General features: G+C 39.9%; 1 protein-coding gene across 1 annotated transcript; it reads left to right on the forward strand.

Annotated features, from left to right (window-relative positions):
• Positions 1-273: 273 nt before the first annotated feature.
• LOC146607539 (cadherin-7-like) lies at positions 274-21,440 on the forward strand. The gene is made up of 13 exons (XM_085348772.1): positions 274-963; positions 6,038-6,332; positions 7,485-7,604; positions 7,966-8,133; positions 10,389-10,570; positions 11,997-12,253; positions 12,355-12,491; positions 12,667-12,788; positions 17,305-17,422; positions 17,569-17,877; positions 18,042-18,234; positions 18,899-19,295; positions 20,571-21,440. Exons 1-13 carry the CDS (start codon positions 295-297, stop codon positions 21,438-21,440), a joined length of 3,837 nt encoding a protein of 1,278 aa, XP_085204898.1. The 5' UTR covers positions 274-294.
• Positions 21,441-26,020: the final 4,580 nt, after the last annotated feature.

A 26,020-nucleotide genomic window follows, 5' to 3' on the forward strand; every position in this document is an offset into this window, starting at 1 on the left:
CTTTTTTGTGTCTTTTCACTTCTGTATCTTAAAGCACTTGTTTCTCATAATAATGAATATAGTCAAGATCGCACTAATTATGTCTTCTCTCAGGTGATCCTCTGCAGCATGTGCACTGCATGGGAATATTTGAGTAAAGAAGCCGAAATGAAGACAAACACCAGGGAGAGGGGCGGAAGAACCGAAGCAGGGGCAGGACGAAGGCATGCTGGAAATAAACCATCATAAAAACCGGCAGCTGATCAGCCCTTTGTCAGCCACTTCACAAGACAAAGTGATCGGTGAACCTCAGCAATGGCAGCACATGTTGTGCTTCTTTTTCTTTTATTCTGCAAATGGGAAAGACACGGCATCTCAGAGGCTGTCGGCCTTTCAGAGGAGGAGCCGGATTCTCAAGTAATATCAGACAAAAAGCAACAAGTTTTACATCATCCAAAGTCCCTGGACAAAATTTTTATTGGACTCAAAGAATTGGAAAGCCATGTACAGGCTTCAGAGAGTGATGCAAGAACTCTGCCAAATGTGGTTTTTCAACTAAATGACGGCAAACCTAATGATTCTGACTTTAAGAGCAATGCAGGAAAGCAAATCGACATGAGACTTAAACCTCCAGATTCTTCTGCCAAACCTCTTATACCTAAACATAGCTCTGAACTCAGTGTGAACCGTGAGAAAAGGAACAATTTGACTAATGGAGAGGTTGAAGGTGTAATTAATGATCACAGTCTAGTGCCAAGCTCAGAGGAGGAGTACGCTCTCCAGCCTCAACTCTATTTGGAGACAGGTGTCGGTGACGTTCAGCCTGAGAGGCTACGGGGCCTCTCTAAATGGGTCACAGAGTCTGAACATAGTCAGTCAGAGCCTTACCTGCTGCCTCACTCTCGCCGCCGTAGGAGCTGGCTCTGGAACCAGTTCTTTGTGATTGAGGAGTACAGAGGGCCTGAGCCTGTGCTCATTGGACGGGTAAGCTGTCGGCACAACCAGTCAGCATGCACATGCGAATCACCTGAATCTCACTGTATTACAACATAAATGTAAATTGCGCCTTATTTTTGAGAACCAACAAATATTTTTGCAAGCGCAATCATTTTTATAGATAAGTTATTGCCACGCAAAGGGTTTAATTGGAGCAAACAGAAATCTCTCCTGTGCTCAATACATGTATTTACATAAATCTTTTCTGTTCGCAGTGCATTCATTTATTTACATGTTTTTCTTTGTCCAAATAATTTCCCAATGACAACCTTTCCACTCTGCTTCATTTATTACCTCTCTCATCCTCTGCTCTGTGTGTCCCCAAGCTCCTGTTTGAGCCTCATTCACTGTTCATACACACAAATCGGTGCTTAAAACCTGCACACAAACATACTACACACAAAGCAGGGATTCATTAAAATTTTCCTACCTGTAATTATTATAATTATTATAATTATTACCTGTAATTATTATATATATATATATATATATATATATATATATATATATACATATATATATGTGTGTGTGTGTATGTGTGTGTATGTGTGTGTGTGTGTGTACAGAAATAACAAGATCGACATAAAAACATGTTTAACTAGCCACTATTAATAAAAGAAAAGGGTTTAAAAGAAAACAATGTTGAAAGCTATTAATTTGGACTGGCCAAATATATTAAACATAAAATTGATGGCCTGTCATGCTTGCTGTGTGTTATCACTTTCCCACTTATGGCTTTTGTCCAATGGCTGGCTATCAGTCCTCCACCTATTTTCTTCTTTTTCCTTCTAGTCTGTCTTTTATTCATCATTTATCATTTCATCCTCTCTTATTACATGTTTTGTTTTTCTAAATGAAACAACCACTAACATTTGGTTGAGCTTAGCGAACGGATAATTCTCCACCTGAGCAGATTGTCAGGAAATTTGGCCAGCGATTTTGGTATATATAAAAAACCTATGAATTATTGCACTGCTAACTGACTTATTAGTCAAAACAGGAAACTAAAAATAATAAAAGATAATGTTAAACTGCGTATATGGTTTTGGACACATTTTGATCACAGGAGTAAGGCTGGCCAATGTTGGAGTTTTTGAGCCAGAAGTTATTTGGATGAGAAGATGGCGTGCTAAGTTATCAGCTTACACAAAGCTGCATCTATAAAATGTATGGACTCAATGCACACCCACACATATCTTTTAATTAGTGCTAAGTAACGGACCAAAAATGTATTACAGTATCCTCGGAAATTTCTTGAGTGACTTCACACAGCAGGTCATGTTATTGATTATATAAATCCATTAAAAACACCATAAACAGTGGCGAGGTCCAGTTCAGAGATTCACTTTATCAGAAGTTGGGCCTGTTAGACTACTATTGGCTAAAGCTCCCTTTGTTGGTACATGCATCAATTGTCTGGGCATTTATTTCTCAGAATTTAAATTAGTGAGCTTTCAAAAAGACATATCTTGCAAGCTTAATGAAGTACAGACAGAAATGTATAAAATTAAGTTTATAACCAGTACCATCAACTAATTACGTGTATGCCTATGTTGACATTTGGCAATTCTTAATGGATGCATGTCACCAATGAATACTGAAGTACTAGCGATTCAGTTGCAGGAAAATCTGTCATATAAAACATTAATTATAAAAATGGCAAATTTTGCCTCATGTTATTCACAAAGATATTACAAGGAAAACAATGTCTCGATATTGGTACCATGTATATTAAGAAAATACACCCAGCCCCTCCCCCCCAAAAAAAGAAAACAAAAGTGAACAATCTACAGTCCTCTGCCACTTTATTAGGTTGATATGATAGCAATTCAGTACATTCAGACACGTAGACGTGGTCAAATGTCTTGTTGAGACTGTAGGTCAGAGAAGACAGGCTGGACTGCTTTGAGCTAATAGGAGGGCAAGTGTAATTCAAATAAGCGCTCATTGCAACCAATGTATGCAGAAGAGCATCTTTAAATGTGCCACACATTGAACCTTAAAGCAGATGGGCTACAGCAGCAAAAGACTACACCAGGTGCCACTGCTATATAGAATAATAGGAAATTCACACCGACTCACCAAAGTTGTCAAGAAGAAGATTGGAAAAACGTTGCGTCCCAATTTCCATCTTGCCTTGTATCACACTTCGGGCTGATAGTGGTGGTGTAATGGTGTGGGGGCTATTTTCTTGGCAGACTTTGTGCCTCTTAGTACCAACTGAACATTGTTTAAAAGCCGTTTTCCACCTGAGTATTGTTGCTGACCATGTCCATTCATGACCTTTATGTCATATCCTTGATGTCATATCCTGACCGTGTACCCAGTTACTTCTAGCAGGATAAGACACGGCATCACAAGCTCATATAATCTTAAACTTAAACGGCCTCCACAGTCATCAGATCTCAATCCAATCGAGATGTAGGATGGGATGTGACAAAATTCCCATCGTGGATGTGCAGTCGACAAGTCAGCTGCAAATGACATCCAATGCTATCGTGTCAATAGGGTCCAAAAGTGTCTGAAAAATGTTTCCAGCACCTTGTTGAATCTATACCAAATAGAATTCACGCAGTTCAAAAGGTAAAAGGGGGTGCAACCAATTACTAACAAAGTTCACCCAATGAAGTATATTTATCTTCTTAGCATTACAAAAATTTCTCTCAATTTACAATTCATGTGCTTGCAAAACAAACAAAAAACATATTTGCAATGTTAAAAATGTTCCATTGCATGCTTGAGAGTGAGGCACAGATCAGATCGCACTCTTTATGCGTCACCATCCCCACTTGTCAAGTCACATACTTGAGTTTTTACCATCAGCACACCAGCAAGCCTCAACTGCTGTCTGTGTCGCAACATGAAGAGTGTCTGAGATGATTTAATCCACTGCACACCTGAACCATTCAATCCCAGGGGTTTACTTGTAGCACTTCACAGTTAGAAGCTCCACGCTAATGCAGCTGCTGGCAGCTACGGCATACTCAGAGTTGGATTATATCAGCTGTAACGCTAACAGGGAATTCTGCCAACCACTTTGTAGCTCGCAGTATACTTTATAGTGACAGTCTAGATTGGATTCTTACCAGTGCGGTATACACCTCATAAATGTTTAATCTTCCACTGTGGTTGTTATTGGTACAGTCAGGGAGGGGTGTTAAAGCAATCAATAGACACGCGGGACTGTTTATTTCTCTGCAAGTAAAGTCTTGATGTTGATATTCATGTAATAAAGCATGCTTCCATTGCGAGGAGTTCGGAAGCACAGTGTTTTCTCTCAGAGGTAGCTCATTTTGTTTCCCAGAAATAGAGAGATGATCATGTCAAAGCCATTGTCGGTGCAAGGTTTGAGGTGAGCTATCAACAGTTCAAATCACAGGTGCCACCACCCGTGCGAAAGAAGAAAGAATTTCTCTTGCAAGGAAAGCAGTGTGAAGCAGATATAAACCCAGAGGTGTATGTACTGCATGAGTGAGAGGAGGGGAAAATTGAGATTACAGAGTGAGAGAGAAAGTGACAAAGGGATTGGAAGAGACAGTTCCCTCTTTTTCTTGCTTTGCTTGTACGGGGTGGATAAATTTCTTCCCCACAGTGAGAGTGTTTTTCCATGCTGACTGAAGCGCAGCAGGACTGAGCCAGCAATTAGACAGTGAGGAGAGGAGGTCTGGATAGAAAGTGGGAAGCAAGGGGGGGCAGGGGAGCGAGGTGGGCACAGACTCTGACAAAGATGTCTCTCGTGGTGAAGTGTGGGATCAAAATCAAAGCTAGCTTTAAAGAAGAAAGGAGGGAGAAGGGGGTGGGTAAGAGATGAATAAAAAAAAAACCTGAATCCCTTATCTAGCAATTTGTAGGGTATGCTATCGTGAGTATGTATAATCCCAACTTCATCCTTCCAACACATGCACATCACATATACACACACAATATACACTAATCTTATATTTTTCCTTGATCTCTGCTTGAATGCTGTGCTGTGGGGCAGACAATAGTGTGCAAATCTGCACTTTAAATGCATTTATGTGCAATATTTTCCATCACATATTCTCACTTTAAGGTGGGCAGCTGTCTTAACCACACAAATGACTCTATGTTAATCATTATGTAGGCAATTAAACTTGTCTATTTTTGTGTTGCACATACAATTTTTTGTGCCACAAAATGAATAAGCCTGGCAACAATCGTGTGCAATTGCTCTGCACATTTGTAAACAGACAATGTTGCAGCTTCAATTGAAAGTCAAGGCTCTCATGAGTATCTAAGGTCCACTGCAAAGATTGTGAATAAGCCTTGTGGATTATGAACATGTGCAGATGGGCCTTGAGGATAGAGAAATGTGAAGGTTCTCGGTCAGAAAGCTCAGTGTGATGAAGGCTGAGTAATCTCTTTAGCTTTCTATTTTTGTGTGTTTGGGCTTTTACCTATCAAGCTCACACTAATATCCTCGCTGCCATTAAATACCAAACCACTATTCTGCACCACGGAGCAAAACAGCCAGACAGAGGGAGAGAGCGAGAAAGAAGGAGAATTGCGAGCAGATGGGCATTCTGAGTAAGCGAGGTAAGGTGATGAAAATGGAGAAAAACAAGGACTGGAAAACGAGGTGGTTTATAAGGTAAAGGCAAGTCAGGCAGATGGATTTACGAGAAGGGGAGGAAAGAGACAGATGGATAGAAGAGACAGAAAGATTTACAGATGGATAGTGCTTGAGTTAGCAGAATGCATCTGTGAGCATACATATATGACATTTGCAGCGCCACTGTCCACATTGATGTGGATTTGCCCTCAACAAACCCCCGATGGCATGCTTGGTCCATTGAGTTAATTAGCTGTATGCATCAGTACTCATCCCCGTCCCATATGTATCTTCCACACCTGGTGCCATTCATTTTAGATTCAGTGAGCCCATCCTGCCTTAGCATAAATCACTCATTTCACATAGTCAGGTTTGTGGTATCTGCTAAACAAATGCAAGTGTTAAAGAGTGATACCTGCATCAGCATCTGTAGGTAATGTTGCATGAAGGTGTTACAGCCATTTAGTCTGTACGTATTTGTTTTTCCAGCTGCACACGGATATGGACAAAGGAGACGGAAGCACTAAATACATGTTGGAGGGAGAGGGAGTGGGCTCTGTGTTTGTGATCGACAGCAAGACGGGCAACATACATGTCACCAAGTCTCTGGACCGAGAGGAGAAAGATGAGTATCGTCTCGTCGCGACTGCTACAGACCGTGAGACCGGCCGAGCCCTGGAGCCGTCCTCTGAGTTCATCATCAGAGTTCAGGACATCAACGACAACCCACCTGTCTTCCCCAATGAACCTTATGTTGCCATGGTGCCGGAGATGGCCAACATAGGTATGCAGCAAACAACATTGCAGTGCAACCACACAAAATCTCCTGAGAGGTGATCAAATGTTAGCAGTGTTTTACCCAACAAAGGCTTTGTTCTGAAAAACAAAACAGACACAGTCTTTTTCACTCTGTAGCCAGGGGAAAATCTCAGACATCACTAACAGGTGTCGAGAAACGCAATTGTAATTTTTGCATCTGTGAAAGACTTTTGCGGAAGTTATCTGTTACCTGTTAGTCAACTGTGGGAAATTATATCAGTCAATGTAATAACATAATGAGTTATATGGATCTGACCAAAAAATATATCACACAACACCAAAGCTAGCCCAGCCAATGGCTTAAAAGGAAAATTGCCTGTAGCTGGCTAACATTACAATCGAATTTTACAATTTTAGAGGAATTAAGTTAGCATCCAATGTCTAGTTAGCTACAAAGTCATATAAAACAATAAGCTTGCTTAGCACAGCTTAGCTGGCCAAAATATCAACAGTTGCTATGTTATAGGATTCTTTTTTGCACCTTTAGTTGAAAAGCTAATGCTATCCTGTTGTTGGAAACACACTGCCCATTACTCATACCTTTATGAATTATCCACATTCACAAACTGTTATAAAATTTGAACTTTTTAAAAATGCTCAAAGTAGATATTTGGATATTTGACTTGTCAGTCCATCTTTTATATACAGATTATGCTTCCTGCTATCAAGGCTAGAAAGAATGAATACTTGAAAAATATTTCTGCTTCTCGATCACCTCGCCAGCTGTCTATTCATTCTCTGAGTACTCTGCAAACAATCGTGTTTTTGCCAAAATGTGGATGTGGCTGAATGCACTTCTACTGGCACCATTTCAAGAAGAGAAATTGAGCAATATTGTAACTGGGAATGTATCTGTATTTATTCAAACAGCATATGTATTTTGGAACTTTGTGTGTGTGTGTGTGTGTGTGTGTGTGTGTGTGTGTGTGTGTGTGTGTGTGTGTGTGTGTGTGTGTTGTGAGACAGCAGAGAGTTGGATTATATTTGTTATATTTGCTCAGTTTTTGGGTGAAGTATTCCTGCTACATGGCTCATTAAGCAGCCACCTGTTTTAACGTTCTTAATATGCAAGAGTCCATTGACCTGTCATCTGTATCATGCTTCCCCTCTTCTACAGGCACGTCAATAATCCAGGTCACAGCCAGAGATGCTGATGATCCAACATATGGAAACAGCGCTCGGCTGGTGTATGCCATTACTCACGGCCAGGACTTTTTCTCTGTGGACCCTCAGACAGGTCTGTGATATCTTCCAAAGTGCGGCTCAACCTTTTTAAAAGCTGTTTCATAACCTGACTCTTCTGCTGATGTTTACAATACACATAGCTAATCCTGGCACTGCTCTCACTGTATATATTGTGCGCCGTATCCCTTTCCACCTTATGTCCAGTATGGATAAGAACATTTGCGTGTTCCTGCATCTTCTGTGATCTATTCAAAAACAGAAGTGGCCTGAAGTTACATGCGTGCAGCTTCCTAATTCTAAAATATGTGCATCTGACTCGCGCTGATGGTAATTCAAAGAGGCGCGGTGTCACTGTGAAATCTGTTGCTGTTTTGATTTTGTTGCTGCATGTCCTGCTCTCCTCTCTCCACCAGGCATTTTGCGGACGGCGGTACCTGACATGGACAGAGAGACTCAGGATGAGTATCTGGTCGTCCTCCAGGCCAAAGACATGGGGGGCCATCTTGGTGGATTATCGGGAACTACGACCGTCACAGTGAGGCTGAGCGATGTCAACGACAATCCCCCTCACTTTAGAAGGAGTAAGCAGATCAACATTTAACTGTTGGCTACTTTCAATATCTGTCGCTCTAGGATGTAAGTGTGTGTGTGAGATATCTAAGGATGAAACATCTTGTCGTGGCATTTGTGACAGCAGTTTGATATTTTAGCCTCCTCTGGGTCCAAGTCACTTTGACAGATTCAAGATAAGACCTAAAGCCCTAAACGAGCTAAATAGCTTGTCAGTCCACTCCTCTCTGTTTTGTGCACTCTTCCTAATCATTGTTTTTAGCATCAATTGTAATCACATAACCTTTGCCAAGACTACTATTAACGTTGATATAAACACTCCCATTTGGTCCCTGAGGTTTAAATGGATTCTGGCTTGACGTAGAAGAGTGAAAGATCATGTCCACTTTTCTTATCCAAGCTTTTCCCTGTTCCATGCTATTAATATTTCATCTTAAAGTTCAGTGCTTTCTGCTTCAATAGACAGTAAAATCACTGCAGAATGTGTCTAACACTTTGAGACACATACTGCATTTTCCCCGTATACTACTTCATCTTTGCTGGCTTTTTCGTCTTCTTCATCTCGCAGACTGTCTATGCTTACCGCTATTCATCTTAATGTTTAAAGCCCCTTCTCCTCACGTTGATAAATTGTTCTGCAATACAATGTTTTATAGAAGCTATTTAATATTTCCAAATGTCAGCAGCCTGTTATTTATTTACTGATATCTGACTACATCTTTTCCCCCCTTACTGCAAGTCGTTATTTTCAGTTTGACAATAATGCCACAGTTTACGCAAATGGCTCATTTAGTTTTTGAATGCAAGAGTGGAATATTTAAATCTTCGTCATTATGCGGAGGAATTGAATGATTAACAATCAGCAAGGTAGATCTGCTTTGATTAAAACGAAAGCATTTCCCTAAATGTGCCACGCAGCATTACGAGATATGTGCAAGTCACCAAGTAAAAGAGACCTGCCTCAGATCGCTGTGCCTGCTTTCATGCCTGCTAAAGAGACGCGCTCTAATCCTAACTAAACATAACAGAAAAACAAATTAACTCTGTAATTCTCTTTTTAAAAAGCAAAGTGGGAAATAACTCTCAGTGAATTTGAGGCTTTAGAGTCTTTTTACTGTCTTCATTACTGATGGGATTTATTAGACAAGTGTAGCACCGGGGCTGTTAAACTGCTTTCAGTATCAATTGTGTTGTAGTTTAAAAATGTCAGTCAGTAAAATGTTACTGATGGCTCTGGGATGGTTCTTAATTGTGCATCAGTTCAAAGATCTAAGATATTCTTTAGATAGGAAATAAACTTTGCATTCGAGTAGTTTGAGTCATCAAATGTTTAAAGTTTTTGCCTAATGAAGTCATTCGAACCATTTTTAAAAATCGGTCAGAAAAGAGAAAATGTCTAAATTGCCGAGCCTAATTTGAACGTCCGTATCAGCGTTGATAGCAAAAGACCGTGCTAGCTGCGTTGACATATTTCCGATACTTGAATGGTTTTTAAAATGGGGAACACATCAATCTACAGTTTGTACAAAACACAGCACAAACACTTGAGGTCCAAAATTACTCTGGTTCTGATTCACTACAGATTCTGATTTCAGATTTTACTGATTACTTTGAAATTACTACATGCTACATAATACTCCTAATACCTTATGTCACCCAGAACCCCCTGAACCTTTAAGATCAGAGACTCATTAACTGTTACTGTTAAAAGGGGATGATGCATTCACTTGTTTAGCCCCAAAAGCTGTGGAACAAAGCTCCTCGTACTGATTGTGTGTTTTTCATTGTTTTTTAATTCTATTTTTAAATTAGCCTGGACTAGCCTGTACTAAAGAAGGGAACTCAGGATAGTTTCATATTTTTGTTTGAGTAGAAGTACAGGCACTTTGGTGTAAAGTTTCTCCTGTGTCACCTTTTCTACAGCTCGGCTCAGCAAGGTGAAAATGTAGATTGCCTCAAAGAGAAAATTCCACACTAAATTTCCAGTCGCTTTGAAGATATTCACCTTATTGGATGTGATACGAGCTTTAGTTGAGTCTTGAAATTCATTTTTCCACTGAGAACTATGACTGTCGTGGCCCAGTTCTTACTCTGGAATTGCATAAGTAGGCAATCTGGATCCGTTCATTGATTACAGCAGCCGGTACTTATACTTTCTGAAAATAATGTCAGCGCACCTTTAAATCTGGTCGTGAAATTGAGCCATCGTCATCAGCATTCAGTTGCAGCACTGAAACTGTTAAACTCTCTGTTTTCCTCCCTGCAGGTGTGTGGTCCTTCTCTGTATCAGAGCTGGCGGCTCCAGGTGTGGAGGTGGGCCGTCTCACTGCCACTGATCCTGATCTGGGAGAAAATGCACAGCTGGAGTTTACCATCCTGGACACTGAGGAGGCTGAAATATTCAACGTAACTGGAAGAAATAAAGAGGCTGTCATTGTGCTGAACAAGGTGAGTGGCTGGACGCAGCTGCAGCAGAGGTGTGCAAAGCAGCTTTACTTTATTGCCTATACCAATTTTCATAATAGCTTACTATTTGAAGCCGTATGTAGGTGTTTATGCTTAAATAGCCACATAATGAGAAAAACATCTCCAATTTGCAACATTTGCGGTGATTACATATATAATTTTGTAAAAAGCTTTTACTAAACTTTTACCGGCAAATTTACAAACTAGATTTGAAATTCGAGAAAAGGTTTATAATGTGAGAGGCTTTGGAGAATTCAAATTACCCAGAACTCGAACAACCCGTAAAGGCTTTTGTGTGTCTGTATGTGGTGTGAAAATCTGGAACAGTCTGAGTTTACAATTGAAACAATGCAAAAATATTCATAGATTTAAATTTCTCTACAAACAGTTGGTCTGGTCACAGTATACTCAATGATGGGTTTTAGTGTGCTCTGTAATGTCTGTCCTCTTACCATTGCTGGTATGGATTCCAAAATAAAAAATAAAAAATAAAGTGTGCGTATGTATGTACATATATGTACTTGTGTGTGTAGATATATATGTATGTATATGTATGTGTGTCTGTTACTTGTAGTTATTACTGCCTGTTACCTGTGGTAATGCAATTTATAATTTATATATTCTGTATTCAGTTATGAAGGCTCTAATTGTTGGTTGCGAGCTGCCGCTTAGATGCTTGTATCTGCCCGGGGCTGTTGATGGGTCTGTATGCAATGATGGGCGTAGCTGCGGGAAGTTTATTGTTTTTTTTTGTTGATGAGTGAGTATAGGGGTGGGATTTAATAAGTTTTCTTCGTCCCACTCCTTTTTCAGGCAAGTTTTGTTTTTTGTTTTGTGTATTTTATGTTCAATATAGGTATTTGTTGTGCCTGAAAATGAATAAATAAATGAAATGAATGAATGAAATGATTAAAAAATGTGCTTTGGTCAGGTATTTGCAAATTAATTTGTTATAAGCAGATAAACACTTCAGCACCCCACTCAAACTCCCACTGTTGCTGATAGGTTCAGACTCCCCGGGCTCTGCTATGAGCAATTAATGAGTAACAGTGAACGAGTAATCAACTGTAGCTCACTTGAAGTGTTAAAAGCAGCCAGTGTGAAGTTGTCTTTTTACTTTTAAGCGTTTTAAAAGCGTTGGACATTCAAACATAATTATTGCACTTTGGAATCTTAGATTAAGAGGTTGCAAAGAATGTAGTAAGACAAGAGGATGATGATTAATTTCCAAGAAATGTATGAAAGCCAGATAAAAAATGAAAGTCTAAAATGGAAGTCGTATATTACACTCAGAGATAAATGAATAATGAGGTTTTGCATGTGGGCAGTAATAAACAGCAGATCCATATTTAAACCACATATGAGAGCTCTTAAATAAAGAGTAACTGCTTTATTCTTTGTTCAACAGATCCTGGATTATGAAACACGTAATTCGTATACTTTCTCAGTGGAAGTTACAAACCCTATAGTGGATCCCCGATACATAAGAAAAGGTCCCTTTAAGGACCAGGCAACAGTCCGGGTCATGGTCCTTAATGCTGATGAGCCACCGCGATTCTCCCAGGCTCTGTACCATCTGGATGTTTCTGAGAACTGCCCCCCTGTCTGCTCTGTCGGTCGGGTCTACGCCGTGGACCCAGATACAGGACAAAGCACCAACATTAGGTAATTATCACACCAACACTCTCTCATTTAGTCACCTGCTCGCTCACTCAGGGCTCTCTTTGCCCTTCCTATTCTTGATGGTGCCTATTACTTTATCTCAGGTACTCCATCGATCCCCAGTCAGACCCCGAGGCTCTGTTCCGCATCGCCTCTGACACTGGCTTTATCAACACTGTGATGGAGCTGGACCGTGAGCAGGAGCAGTGGCATAATATCACTGTCATCGCCACACAGAGGGGTATGTCAGACCTTCTGCCCTCGGGCGCTCAGAGCAGCAGAGCTCACCAAAGTAATCTTTCACTGAAAGCGCTGCCTGCAGTAGAGAATACAAAGTGTGTAGTAAAAATGATAGAAAGTCTGTGCAAATTTTTTAACATTAGTGTCAGTCTCTTGTTTTTTTCTTTTTTTTTTAGACAACCCAAATCTTGTGTCAAGGGTTGTGGTTGCCATAGAGACACTAGACCAGAATGACAATGCGCCGGAGTTGGACAGGCAGTACACGACGTCAGTATGTGACTCCAGTGCCCCCGGTCAGGTCCGTTCTTGTTTTGTTTTTGCCTGTTATTTCATTTAACTTCAGACTGTGCTCTTGTTTTTGTTCATTCTGTCTCAAACTCCCGCAAGTGATTGTTTTTCAAAGCCTGAGCAACTTTCTGTCCCACTTACAGAAGTAGAGACCAGATCACCTTTTACCTCTCAGATGTTTGGGATCCCTTAGAAAGCAAAGCACATTTGTCTTTTTAAATCCAATAGAACAAAAAGTGATTAGAGATATTGTAAATTAAATTCAGGATTAATGAAATAATTCATCATAAATCCTTTAGGATTTTTCACGGCGCATCTCTGTAGGCGTGCAGAGGCCCATTTTTCAGCAACCATCATGTGCTGATCATGGTTGCACAGCTGGAAAGAAGTAGATTTTGGCTAGTCCAGTGTGTGGAGAACCAGCCTGTCTCTGGACTCCTCAGGGGATTTTGTTCTAAGAAATGCTAGCATAATCAATTAGCCTTTAAACATGATAGGCTTGCATTAGGCAACAAAATATGCCTTTGATGGTTGCTGACAGTGGAACTTTGCGATTGCAATGACATTATTATTAGTATGATGAATTATTCCACTAATTATGATCGTCATTTACAACATATCTTATCAGTGTTTAGATAGCACACATTCACAACAGTCTTCAAGGTTCTCTATGTAGAAAGGTAAAGTACCTTACAATATCACGGGGATGGTCTATGAGCAGCAGTCGGTGACACGGAAAGGAAGAACATTCTTTTAACAGGGATCTCCAGCAGAACCAGGGTCAGTAAAGGGGCTGTGGTGTGCTGAGACCAGCTGGGGGTGTTAACAACAACAACAACAACAATCTTTATTTATAGAGCACATTTAAAAGCCTTGGGCATACCAAAGTGCTTTACATAAAACAATAAAAAATAAAACAGTTCACACATTAACATCAAATACATAAAGGTAACGAATTATGTTCACAGATAAAAGCCACCAATAAGAGTAAACTGCAGCACATAGGTTATAGCAAGGTAAGACTGTACCACCATGATAAAAGACACCAATAATGGAAAGATAGCAGAGAATTTAATACAATAGGTCAATAGGTCACTGCAAGCAAGCCAGCATTTAACTGGTAGAAAAGGCAAGTTTAAAAAGATATGTTTTTAGCTGTGATTTAAAAGAATGAATAGAATCAGACGCCCGGATGTCAATCGGGAGATTGTTCCACAGCTCCGGTGCAACTAGAGCAAACGATCGATCACCTCTAGATTTCAGTCGAGATCTGGGCTGAACCAGCAGTAACTGTGAGGATGACCTTAAAGCCCTAGCAGGAGCATATGGGTTTAAAAGTTCCTTAAGATAGCTTGGTGCAGTGTTATTGGTAATTTTAAAAGTAAACAACAAAATTTTAAATTGAATACGATATTTGACAGGCAACCAGTGCAGATCAGCAAGGACAGGAGTAATGTGGGCAAACTTCTTGGTTTTAGTTAGAATGCGTGCTGCAGCATTCTGAACTGTCTGTAATCTATGTAAAAGGGAAGAGTGGAGACCACAATAAAGTGAATTACAGTAATCTAGCCTTGACGTTACAAAGGCGTGGATGAGCTTTTCAAGGTCTTTATACGGGATATAGTGCCTGGCCTTAGAAATAAGGCGAAGCTGGTAAAAACTGGATCTGACAACAGCAGACACTTGTTTATGAAGTGTAAATGAGCTGTCAAATAAGACACCCAGATTCCTAACAGTGTCAGAGAAAGAACTAGTGAGAAAACCAAAGGCATCCCGAAGTTAGGGGGAAGAAGATGGGAGACAAGGATAACATAGAGAGAGCATAAACAACAGACAAGACAAAACAAAAACTATCTGAAGAGAAAAAGAAGTTACAAATCAGGATTGAAAAGAGGGAAGTGTAGGAGTGGTCAGTGCATCATGGGAAATCCCCCAGCAGCCTGAACCTGTAGCAGCATAGCTAAGAGATAAGCTATATCAAAAAGGAGTGTTTAAATCTTAAAAGTATAGAGAGTGTCTGACTCCAAACTGGGAGCTGGTTCCACGGGAACATTTCTGGTAGCTGATTGCTCTGCATCCCATTCTAATTTTAGAAATTCAAAAAGCAACAATTAAGCTTCCAGTCTGAGAGTAAAGCGCTTTATTAGGATAATATGGTACTATTAAGTATTTAAGCTATGATGGGGCCTGATTATCCAGGAGGTTGTTTGGAAGAGGAGCTTTTGTAAAGTAAATGTGAAATTTAACAGGAAGCTAATTAAATATTATGTACGAGTAAAATCACTGTGATTAAAAAAGACAAGCTCAGATGAAACTCACCCTCAAACGTTCGAGTAGCTGAGTGCATTTCCAAATATTATAATAACCGATTCCTAATTTTAATATGGATGACTGGTATTCCTTCAAAGTGGACCTTCATGCTAATTCTGTTGCACGGAATTAGGAAACTTGAAAAAGCAAAGCATTAGTGCGACTTTAAAGCTGTAATTCTTGGTTGGTTGACTTGACAGCTAGTGCAGCAGTGTGTTTTAATAAACAAAGGTCAGTCAGTAACAATTGCAGCTCTGATCTAATTTAATTCTGAACATTTTTTAAACTGATTCGCTGTTATAAGAAATAAATGAGCGGTCAGTTTTTGTTTCCCGTGACTGCTTCATAATTAAAGGCCTCCCTCGTGTTTGCCTGGCTGGTTGCTTTTATAATAAGACAAATAATAAACCTGATTTATTGGGCAGTTACAAAACAATCTTATAAAGTGCTTTTCATGGATGAAGCGCACATTTAAAACAATAGGCTAAATAAAATCACTCATCCATCCATTCATTTTCTAATCCAATTGGGGTTGCAGGGCAGTTGAAGCCTATCTCTGCTGACTTTGGGCAAGATGTTGAGCGTGCCCTGGACAAGTAGCCAGTACATCAGAGGGTAACACAGTGAGGCACCAAATACTCCTTCATAGAACCAGGAAACTGTAATGTGTACCTTCAGCAATTTATACCACAATCAGATCACGGCCATCACTCTTTAATATACATATGTGTCTATTCTGTTTCACTGATTTAGCTAAAGTTCTCCAAACAAATTAACAAATTTCTATTTTTTTCTAAATAAAAATTACGTTGTAACTAAAAAGGAAAGAGACCAACCTGCCTGTTACCAATGCTCATTTCAAAGGCCTGAGTCTCTGATGGTATGCAAGTGCAGCTTGCACATCTGGAAAGACACCATTGATGCTGATGATGGTTTTAGAGCAACATCTGCTCAAATTCAGATGACGTCTTTTTCAGGGAAGGCCTCAAAAAAAGACCAGAAAAAGATGCCAGAAAGAAAATGCTAAATCATATATTGCATGCAGAGCAGCATGGCTTTGTAGTGGAAGAATCTGGGTGTTGAACTGGGCTGCCTGCAGTCCAGATCTTTTGCCAACTGAAAATATTTTTTGCATCATGAAACAGAAGAAAACCCAGGACTGTTGAGCAGCTAAAATCCTCTATCAGCAAAGTCCAGCAGCTCGTCTCCTCATTTCCCAGACGTTTACAGACTGTTGCTAGAAGAGGGGATGCTACACAGTGGTAAACATTTTATGCTGCTGTAAAATTCAAAATTGTCTTTTTTCTTCTCAAAATGCTTTCTTTTTGTTTTTGCGTTCTTGTTGTTTTTTTAAACATTTTATACGTTTTTACGTTTTTTGTGAATAAACTGGGAGTTTGTGAGGTTTGCAAATCATTGCATTCAGATTTTTCTTTTCTTTTACACATTTTACACAGTTCATTGCAACTGAAAGATAAAGCATGAAGAACTTTTCAGAACATGCACAGAGTGCAGATATGAAATGGCAATTCAGATGGAGAGCTTTATTCCCCGCTACCATTTAAGTGTGAGAAAGTTTCTATGTAAAAGTGCAAACAGGGGGAAAATGTGCATCCGGAGGTTGTAGAGGCTGGACTAGAGTCAGACTCATGTTCCATGAGTTCCACAGTCACCAGTTATCCTGACATGTGTGTAGAGAAAACACACACAGGAGCACGTTTGATCCAGAGCCTTCGGGTTACAGTTTGACGCTGCTAACTCCTGTAGCACTGCCTGCAAATAAAATCAGGGATGTAAAAATAATAGAGAGATTTAATATGATAATTCAATACAGCACTATACAGTGAACATTAACGAACAGCACTAAAATTAAAAACAGTAATGTTGGATCATACGCATCGTTAATTCCTGTAAACCCCCTGTGTCAGACAAACACTATAAACAATAAAAACATCTGTGGAGGTAATTTCAGAATCTAAATTGAATGGTTTTTGCTGCAATAATGAAAACAAGAAAACTTATAAAACTAGAAGTACACGTTTGAATAAGAAATTTTTATTTGATTGTTTCATTTGAACAAATTTAGATGTTTTTGTGAAAGACAGAAATGCTTTTTCAACCTTTAATCATCCTTTGATTTATTTTGTTTCTTCTTAGAGAATTCTAACCTCCTTTGTATTATTAAAACAATGAATTTTCATCTGTGATTTCTTCAGGTGGTTCAGGTTTTACGAGCCATCGACAGAGATCAAGGAGGACAGGACGCTTTGGTTCACTTCAGCATCCCTCCAGAGTCCAGCTCTGCCCTCAACCTCTCCATCAGAGAAAGCGGAGGTTGAAAACATTGGCCCTATTTTTATTTTCCATGCAAAACCCAGAAAACTGATACCAGCCAAAAGTGGTGCATGTTTGTTGTGCAGTGACCGTGTATGATGTGTGTGTGTTTTGTTTTTTTTAATTTTTTTCTGCCACTTTATCAGGTGTGACAGCCAGCCTGGTGCTGCAGACAGCCTTAGAGCCCCTGCCTGGCTTCTCCTCATCTTTACTCACCCTTTACGTGCCAGTCGTGCTGCGCGACGGGGCCTCGGGTCTAACCAACACTGGCACAGTCACCGTGACTATTTGTCCCTGTTTGCGGGGGGGCATGCAGACTGAGGACAGGGGCAGACAGAGGGACAGGAGATGGGAGAGACACATGGTTTGTCTTCCCGTGCCGTCCGCCTCTCCGTCTCTTATATTCAGTTTGGTGACATTACTGGCCATGCTGGCCTGTGTCACAACTCTTCTGGGTACGGTTGGTCAGTTCTCTGAAGTCTCTGAACTACTTTAAACATTGTGTGTTGTTTGTCACTTTTTTTAAAGACGTTGAGCAGTTGTGTCAGGTTGCTTCTGTAATGTCCAAAGAGTATATGGTCATGTGTCTCTTTTTTTTTTTTTTTTTTTTGCCCGTTAGTGGTGTGTGCACTCTCGCTGTCATTGCGCCATCAGAAACGAGACTCCCACTCAACCTTCGAGGAGGATGATGTCAGGGAGAACATCATATCGTATGACGATGAGGGGGGAGGGGAAGCAGATACTGCAGCTTTTGACATTACAGCGCTGCAGAGCATGCACAGAATACAGCACATGCACAACAACCGAACCATGTGAGCTGATCCCAGAAATAAAATAAAAGTTTATCCTGGCTTGTAGGAAGTGTGTGTGTGTGTGGGGGGGGTGGGGGGGGGGGGGGGGGGTGTGTGTACATGTTTAGACATCTTTGTGAGGATAGAAAATTGCCATGCCACTATACTTGTGGGGACCAACAGTCACTTACAGGGAGAAAAGCCACATCCCCACAAGTTTGAAGGCATTTTTGAGGCTCAAAATGTGGTTTTAAGCTACAGTTTGGTTATGTTTAGTTTTAGGGTTAGGCGTTCATTTTTGATGGTTAGGGTCAGGGTAAGATAAGATAAGATAAGATAACCTTTATTAGTCCCACACGTGGGAAATTTGTTTTGTCACAGCAGGAAGTGGACAGTGCAAAAGTTATGAGGCAAAAATTAGAATACAATAAGAATAAATACAGTACACAACTGTACAGAATAGAATAAAATGAAATACTATATACAGTAGAATAAAATAAAATAATATACAATAAGATAAAAATAGAATACAAATACTATATACAACTGAGTAAAAATACAACGATGCTAAGCGGCTAAGGAAAGCATTTCTTCAATTAGATGTCCTTACTAAGATATGAAAACGAGTGTGTGTGTGTGTGTGTCTTTGACTGTGTGCTTCTCTGACATTTATCTCTTGGTGCAGATGGTACACCCAGCAAAATCTGCCAAGGGCCAGGACGTACAGCTGGAGTCGTCACCCATGCCCAGGCCTGGACTCTCAACAACGTCCGGGCTCCGCTCCGCTCTACGGGCGCTTCTGCTACGGCCTCCACACGCTGCCTGTTCTCAGAGATTATCCAGCCGGGCCACTGGAGGCAGGTCTGCAGCTAACTCAGCTGACCCACGGGCTCACCAGAGGTCATTTCAGCAATTCCCTCATCATCCAGAACCAGAACACCTTTGAGCCTGTGCTGCACTCTCCTGAGATGAGCACCAGTAGTTTCGAAGCAGAAGGCATGGTGAAAAGCAAAATTACAGAGCGAAATGAAGGCAGTGAAGCAATCGCAGCTGGCACAAAGGAGAATCAGGACCCAGCTAAGGTCAGACAAGAGTGCTGAAAAAAAAACATGAAATTTAACAATGGTTGTAACAGTTATATGGATTCAAATAAGGGATTACCAACTTAAATGAAAGTTAATAGCTAACTGTGAAATTATACACTTGTAGGGGACCCATTCTGCTGTGTGACGCTCATATTAAATATAAACATTATAAGGCTGATGCTTTAAACTGATCTAATGCTCAGTTTTAGACAATTTTATCTGTTCTTGACTTTGTATGATAGCAGAGAAAGAGAATGCCCTAATATGTTGATATTCTGTTTGCAAAGGGTAGCCAATCAGAAGAAAACTGGCTAAAGAGTTTAAAAGAGTGGGTAATCTGAGGGCCCAGTAAAAGACTAGTGGATACATTTAAGAATTATTTTAAACTGTGAATCAGTGAATGATTATACAACAACAACAACAACCTTTATTTATAGAGCACATTAAAAGCCTAGGCATACCAAAGTGCTTTACAGAAAAACAATAAAATAATACAGTTAAGAGCATTAATATCAAATATAATAAGAACAGCAGACAATGTTCACAGTAGAAAGCCACTAATAAAATGGACTGCAGCACATAGATTATAGCAGACCCAGTGCCGCATGATAGAGAACACCAAGAATGAAGGAATAGTAAAAAGTTAATGCAATAGGTCGCAGTTAACAGTCAGCATTTAACGGGTAGAAAAGGCAAGTTCAAAAAGATAAGTTTTAAGGCGTGCTTTAAAAGAAAAAATAGAATCAGACTCCCGAATGCCAATCGGGAGGCTGTTCCATAACTCAGGTGCAGCAAAGGCAAACGATCGATCGCCTCTAGATTTCAACCGAGATCTGGGCTGAACTAACAATAACTGCGAGGATGACCTTAAAGCCCTGGCAGGGACATAAGGGTTTAAAAGTTCCTTAAGATAGATTATGTGATGTTTAAGTGTCCCTTTATGATTATATCAGAAAGATCTTATTTTTGGCGTGCGAGTCTGAGACTGCACAGCCTGTTCAAAATAAAAATAAGTAAAACCTTTGGAAACTAACATTTTTAAAGTTTTTAGAGTCACGCAACCAGTCTTTCAAGATACTGCTCAGATCAAACGTCTCAAAACCACATACTGCACATAGATGAACTGATGTCAGAACAATCAATTCAGGGGTGTTTCAAGTCCAGAATTAAATATTTAGTGGTGTTTACTGGAAGAAAGTTGAAAAAGTCACTCCTTTGATTCCATACGTTTCTCTCTTCGTGTCTTTTTAAATCATCTCCTTGTTTTTCCAGACAAAATCAACAGAACCAGAGTCGACACCGATCACCAGCATTGTTGCAAATTCGACCTACTGTGACCCAAATGAGTCTTCATGCCAAAGTCACACCAGCTTCTCATCAAACCAACAAGAGGGGCGACCGGGGTCATCCCAGACTCAAATCAGCACTGGAGCCACGAGCTGCACCGTAGATGACATTGATACTGATTCTTCTATTCCCTCCATTTCCGAGCAAAATTATTCAAACAGCAGTCAAATGAGCTCTGTAAACACTCCTGTGTACCTGAAAGGAGACACATACAGCATTGTGGGCTCGCTGAACCCAAACAGCCGAGGGACGTGTATGAATGGGACTAACAGCAGTGGGCTGCACCCAGCGGGAGTGCAGCTACTGAACATGTGTGGACTCCAGGGAAAGGATTTGACCCCACAGTCTTTGCCCTTACCTGAGGGGATGTTTGGCAACAGCAGAGGCTGGGCAAGTGGGGCGGAGCCGGCGAGAACAGAAACGACCAACCCGCAGCCTCTCAGGATGGAGGAGCTCTTGAATATTCGTCTGGACCAGGTCACCTTTGACCTGTCACAGCCACCATATGACTCACTGCAGACTTACGAGTTTGAGGGCCGTGATTCAAGGGCCGAGTCGCTGAGTTCGCTGGAGAGCGATGGAGAAAAGGATGAGGGGAGTGTGGTGGGAGGGATAGAGGAGCTAAACCAGAAGTTTCAGAGGCTGGTGGAGATTATCCGAGAGAGGAAGAGGGAAAAGGAAGGAGAAGGAGAAACGCCAGCGCCAGAGCGAGGCAAGACAGCAGAGACCACTCTCAGTGAGACTCATAAACAAAGTGAGGACAAAGGAGCTAAACTACAGAGATGGGATTTCTAGACTCCAATAAAAGAAAAGTTTCAGAGAAGAGAACTATGTTGGCAGTGATGGATTTTAAACACAGCAGGGGTGGCAAAATACACAGCCTCTGACAGAGATCGTCTTGTTGTTTGCCCCCTGCCAGGAGGGATCCAGGAGGCTGACAGTACAGTGAAGATTTGTGGCGCAATCAGTGCACAGCATATAGTTTTCACCTCCACTGAATTTTAGCAAATGCATATGGAACCTGTCACTTTTCACACTTCTCTTGTAACTGATATTAATAATGCACTTGGGCTTTCAAAGCTAACATTATGAAAAATTTACTTTTATGTAAAATATTGATTCTAAGCCCTGAAAGCTGCATTGTTAGAAAATAGGCCTCATCAAATATTGACTAGAATTGTGACATTTAATATTGATCGTTTAATAGGGGCACACGCTCTAGATAATCCCTGAAATTTATAAGCATTTGGTTGGAATTGGAGAATTTTAAAACACGAGAATTTTAAACATGCCGTGACACACACTGCCGCATGTTTACAGAGCCTCTCCAATGAGTCGAGTTGTATCATGTAGCTCTGCAGAGAGACTCCTGCAAGTAGTCACCATTATAGTAAAACCTGCTCACTATGCAATTTGCTCACAATTAGAAATAATTAGACTGTCACTGTCAGACTTGTGTGTTGTTGTGAAAGTACAGTAAAAAATGTTCATATGTAGATAAACATCAACCTCGACTTCAGTGATTATTGCTGGATATTTACTGGAATCGCCTCACGGGAAATGCAAAGGACTGATTTTCAGTTAAACTGTTGCAGACACGAGCTTACACTATACAATTCCCCGTAATTTCTCCCACGCAAGATTATTTATAATTCACCATTGTGTTTGGCCGTCTAGAATTATCTCCAGAGGCTTATTTATCTCCCACCTTTTAAAGAGACAAAATTAGGCAAAAGCCATTATGCGACACAGTACACACAGCCATTGTTCTTGTGATGAGCCCAGAACACAGGCAACAGAAAAATAATCATTTACTTTGAGATTTGGTAATGTTATTCAGGCAGTTTGTCATTCTGACAATGACTCATTTCTATAGCTATTCAGGGGGTATCAGAATGAGTTATTAAAATAACATTATTTTCTATAACATCGTAAAGCAATTTTTACTTTCTTCAGTTTTTCCCCTGTCCTGGCTTCCTCTGTAGTGGGAATTTAGGTCTTAATCAGCCTCAGTTTTAATAAGATTGGATTGCTTCTCGAATTAAATTTGACAGAAAACCTTTGGCTTTCTGACAAGGAAAAAAAAAGAGGCAAGACAATGAAATGCAGAATAAAAGGAACGGGCCAGATGATAAATCGCCATCACCACACAGCATATTATCAGGATGCTGCGCATCGTCTGGCATGGTACTGCCAGATATTGCTGTAGCAATGACACGTTTCCTCCCAGATCACAAGAACGCACTGAATCTAATAATCAACTAAATATAGACACAAGTTAGAATGAGAAAGTCGAGCTGTGCTATCACTTCAAAAGTAGTCAGACAAAAATAAAATAACAGTAAATTAAAATATGTTTGAAATTCAAATGCTTTAAAGGTACATTTATGCACACTTTAAGGGATGCTGAGAAAAGTGCTGTGAAGAATAAGACCCCAGCGTTGGGCCAGGAAACAATATCTGACAGTACAATGGTGCCACCTGAAGTTAAAACATAAGGACTGCAGCTGGAAAATTACAAAGGAAAAGCTGGAAATAGTTACTGATAATTAAGAAGAAGAAAATGACAGTTCTCTTGTTTTTTAGAGCTAAAAATTCATAAAATTCAAAACACACTTCAACTAGATACAAATCGGGCAGTGTGAAAATTATTCAGCAAGGGGATCAGAAACGAAAGAGACTTAAAGCTGTTTAATTTTTTTATCCTCCCACACTTAGATTATATTTTCTAATAAAATAGAAAAGCTTATTAAAAAAAGAAAGGTAACTATGTCATACTTCCGGTCATAAAGGTTAATTTTACCATAGCAACTAGGCCCGGATAAAAGTATGTGTCGGTAACTTATGCTTCATTGAAAATTCATAAATACCTTGTATGCTGCAATTGCTAAATGGCACCGCGAGATGGCGCCACTTTCCTTGTAGTTGCGTTAAATTCTGGTTGAAAACTGTAAATTTAGGTCGATGTGATTATTTCTTCTATGATTTTTTTGGGGGGGACTAAAAAGCCAGCTCTTAGCTGATACTGGAGAAACCAGTGAAATGTGGCTAGTTTTCTGGTTTGTTTGTTTATTTAATGTTTTGAGGTTGCCGGGCATCTTCTGATTATTTCATTCAGGTCCCTCGGGGTTATGTCCATTTTCCAAGTCTGGTTTTAAGTATTGTCTTGGGAGGGATATCTCAAGAACATTTCTCGAGATGTGGTCTCTTACGATGGCCGTGTTGCCTGAGCCTCCGTCCTCTGTGTTAAGTATGATATAGCTGCTCATCTGTGCAAACCAGTTTGAATAAATACAGCACCCATCAAACTCAAACCACTCAAACTGTTCTCATAATGGCTCACGCGGTGACCTTTTAGCACAGAAAAACCTTAATGCTTGTAAACACCCTAAAAACTGTTCCCTTGAATCATGGGGAAAAAAACAATTTTTACAAAAAGCTTTTTTTTTATTTTTAGGAAGAGTAATCCTTTACCCCGGTGGAACCATCTGGAACTCAATATATGAGGGATGCTAAGGGTCAAAAACAAAGAGAAAACCTTTTGTGTTTTAAGGATGGCACCTATAACCTTAGTGCATAGCTTGACATGGATTTTAAGAGTAAGAATACCAAACAGAGAAAGTGAAAAGGCCAGGTCAATAAAATGAGGAATCAGAAATTTTCATCACTGTCATGGCTGCATATAAAGTTCTGTATTTGCTTTTTTTTTAAAAAACAGTTTGCCCTTTTACATATAGCATATAGCATGTTTCCTCCAGAACAATGGCCACAGCATTGCTGCTATGGGTCCTCCTAAAAAAAAAATCTGCAAACATCCCTTTGGTCACATTATTGATTAACAAATGGGTCCAGTGTGTCTGGAAAGTTAACTTAAGTTTCTAGAAAGTCAGCCTGCATACATATAAATAGAAATATCTTCCGTTTAGTCAGATTATTTATCTGTATAATTTTATTCAAAGTCAAAAACAGATTTGGAAAAGTTACCGCAACCCTTAGAGCCATATGAATGTTTAATAAGCTGTAATTATTCTGTAAATTAGAATACCATCAACTGGAATTATTTCTGAGTTAGTCACTAAGTCTCCTTGGGCAAGTTACTGAACACCAAGTTGCTCTCAAAGAGTTCATTTGAGTGTGAATATTAGATAGAAACCACTTCGGCATGAAAAAAAGTGTTTTTGTGAATGGATGAATGAGGCAAGTTGAACAAAGTGCTTTGAGTGCTCAAGCAGAGTAGAACAGCTCTATATAAGAACCAGGTCATTTACTTTTTACCACATGTTAACTTAGAAGTGCCTATTTAGTGGTGTTATTGCCCCTCTCTAAAGATAGACATCCATAAATGTTACCACTGTGGCATCAAAACTGCATTTATGAAACCAAATATCAAATGTGATTTTTAAAAATGTTCAAATGTTTGGTGAATTTGCACCAGATAAGCTATAAAGCTCTTTTTTCCACCATCAGCATTAAGACTTTATTAGTCTTAATCCGGTAAGTGCCAACAAATTCATCATCTCTGCTGATCCCATGAGAGCACCGAACGAATGCAGCTGCATACAAGCTACAATTTCATTAACAAGTGGATTTACCTGCCAGCACAGAGCTGTCAAGCGCTACTGAGTCAATGCTGCATCGTGATTGGCTCGTATGTTTCTAGGTTTAGCTGTTGATTGGCTCTTTGGTGAGAGGGGTGGGATAGTCAACATCTTTACAGAACTCTGAAGAAAAATCTATAGAGTGTCACATCGTCTTTAATAATGTCTTTTATGTTACTCGGAAATACCAGTAATATGACCAGACTCTTTACCAGAATTACTGGTAACAGTTTACTACCTGTGAAAGGTCACCGGTGTTAAATCATTTGAGGGAAATGCCCTGCAGGGAGGCAGAATACAGCAAGTCAAACATTGCAGTTTAAACACCTGTTCACACATAATCTTGAAACTTTGTACCAACACAGAGTGCAGATAAGGAACCATGAGTGGTTTAACAGAGGATTTTATTGAATTCCTTCAAAGGTAACCATAAAGCCAGGCCTCCTAGACTTACAAAGGTAGGAATGAGCCTTCTTCATAAATGGGACCATTTGACTGGTTGTAAATGGTTAGTATATAGACCCCACTTTGGCAAAATATCTTAACACAACCCGTCATACAGAGATCTTTGATAAATCATCCTTCAACACTTTGGTTGAGGGGAAAAAACACATTTATTTGTAAAACGGCAGTTAAATAGTGTGAAACACTGGATTTGTTTAAGGCAGCCTGTGATTATTGTATTGAAAGGCCCAGCAAATTAACATGTCAAAACTGAAATGAATTACATTAGAAACTTTAAAGAAAATCACATAATTTTTCACACTGTGGCACGGC

The sequence above is a fragment of the Diplotaxodon limnothrissa genome, linkage group LG23 (genome assembly GCF_057381915.1).
Source record: "Diplotaxodon limnothrissa isolate DT_005_m linkage group LG23, D_limnothrissa_male_GT1.1, whole genome shotgun sequence".
Lineage (NCBI taxonomy): Eukaryota > Metazoa > Chordata > Actinopteri > Cichliformes > Cichlidae > Diplotaxodon > Diplotaxodon limnothrissa.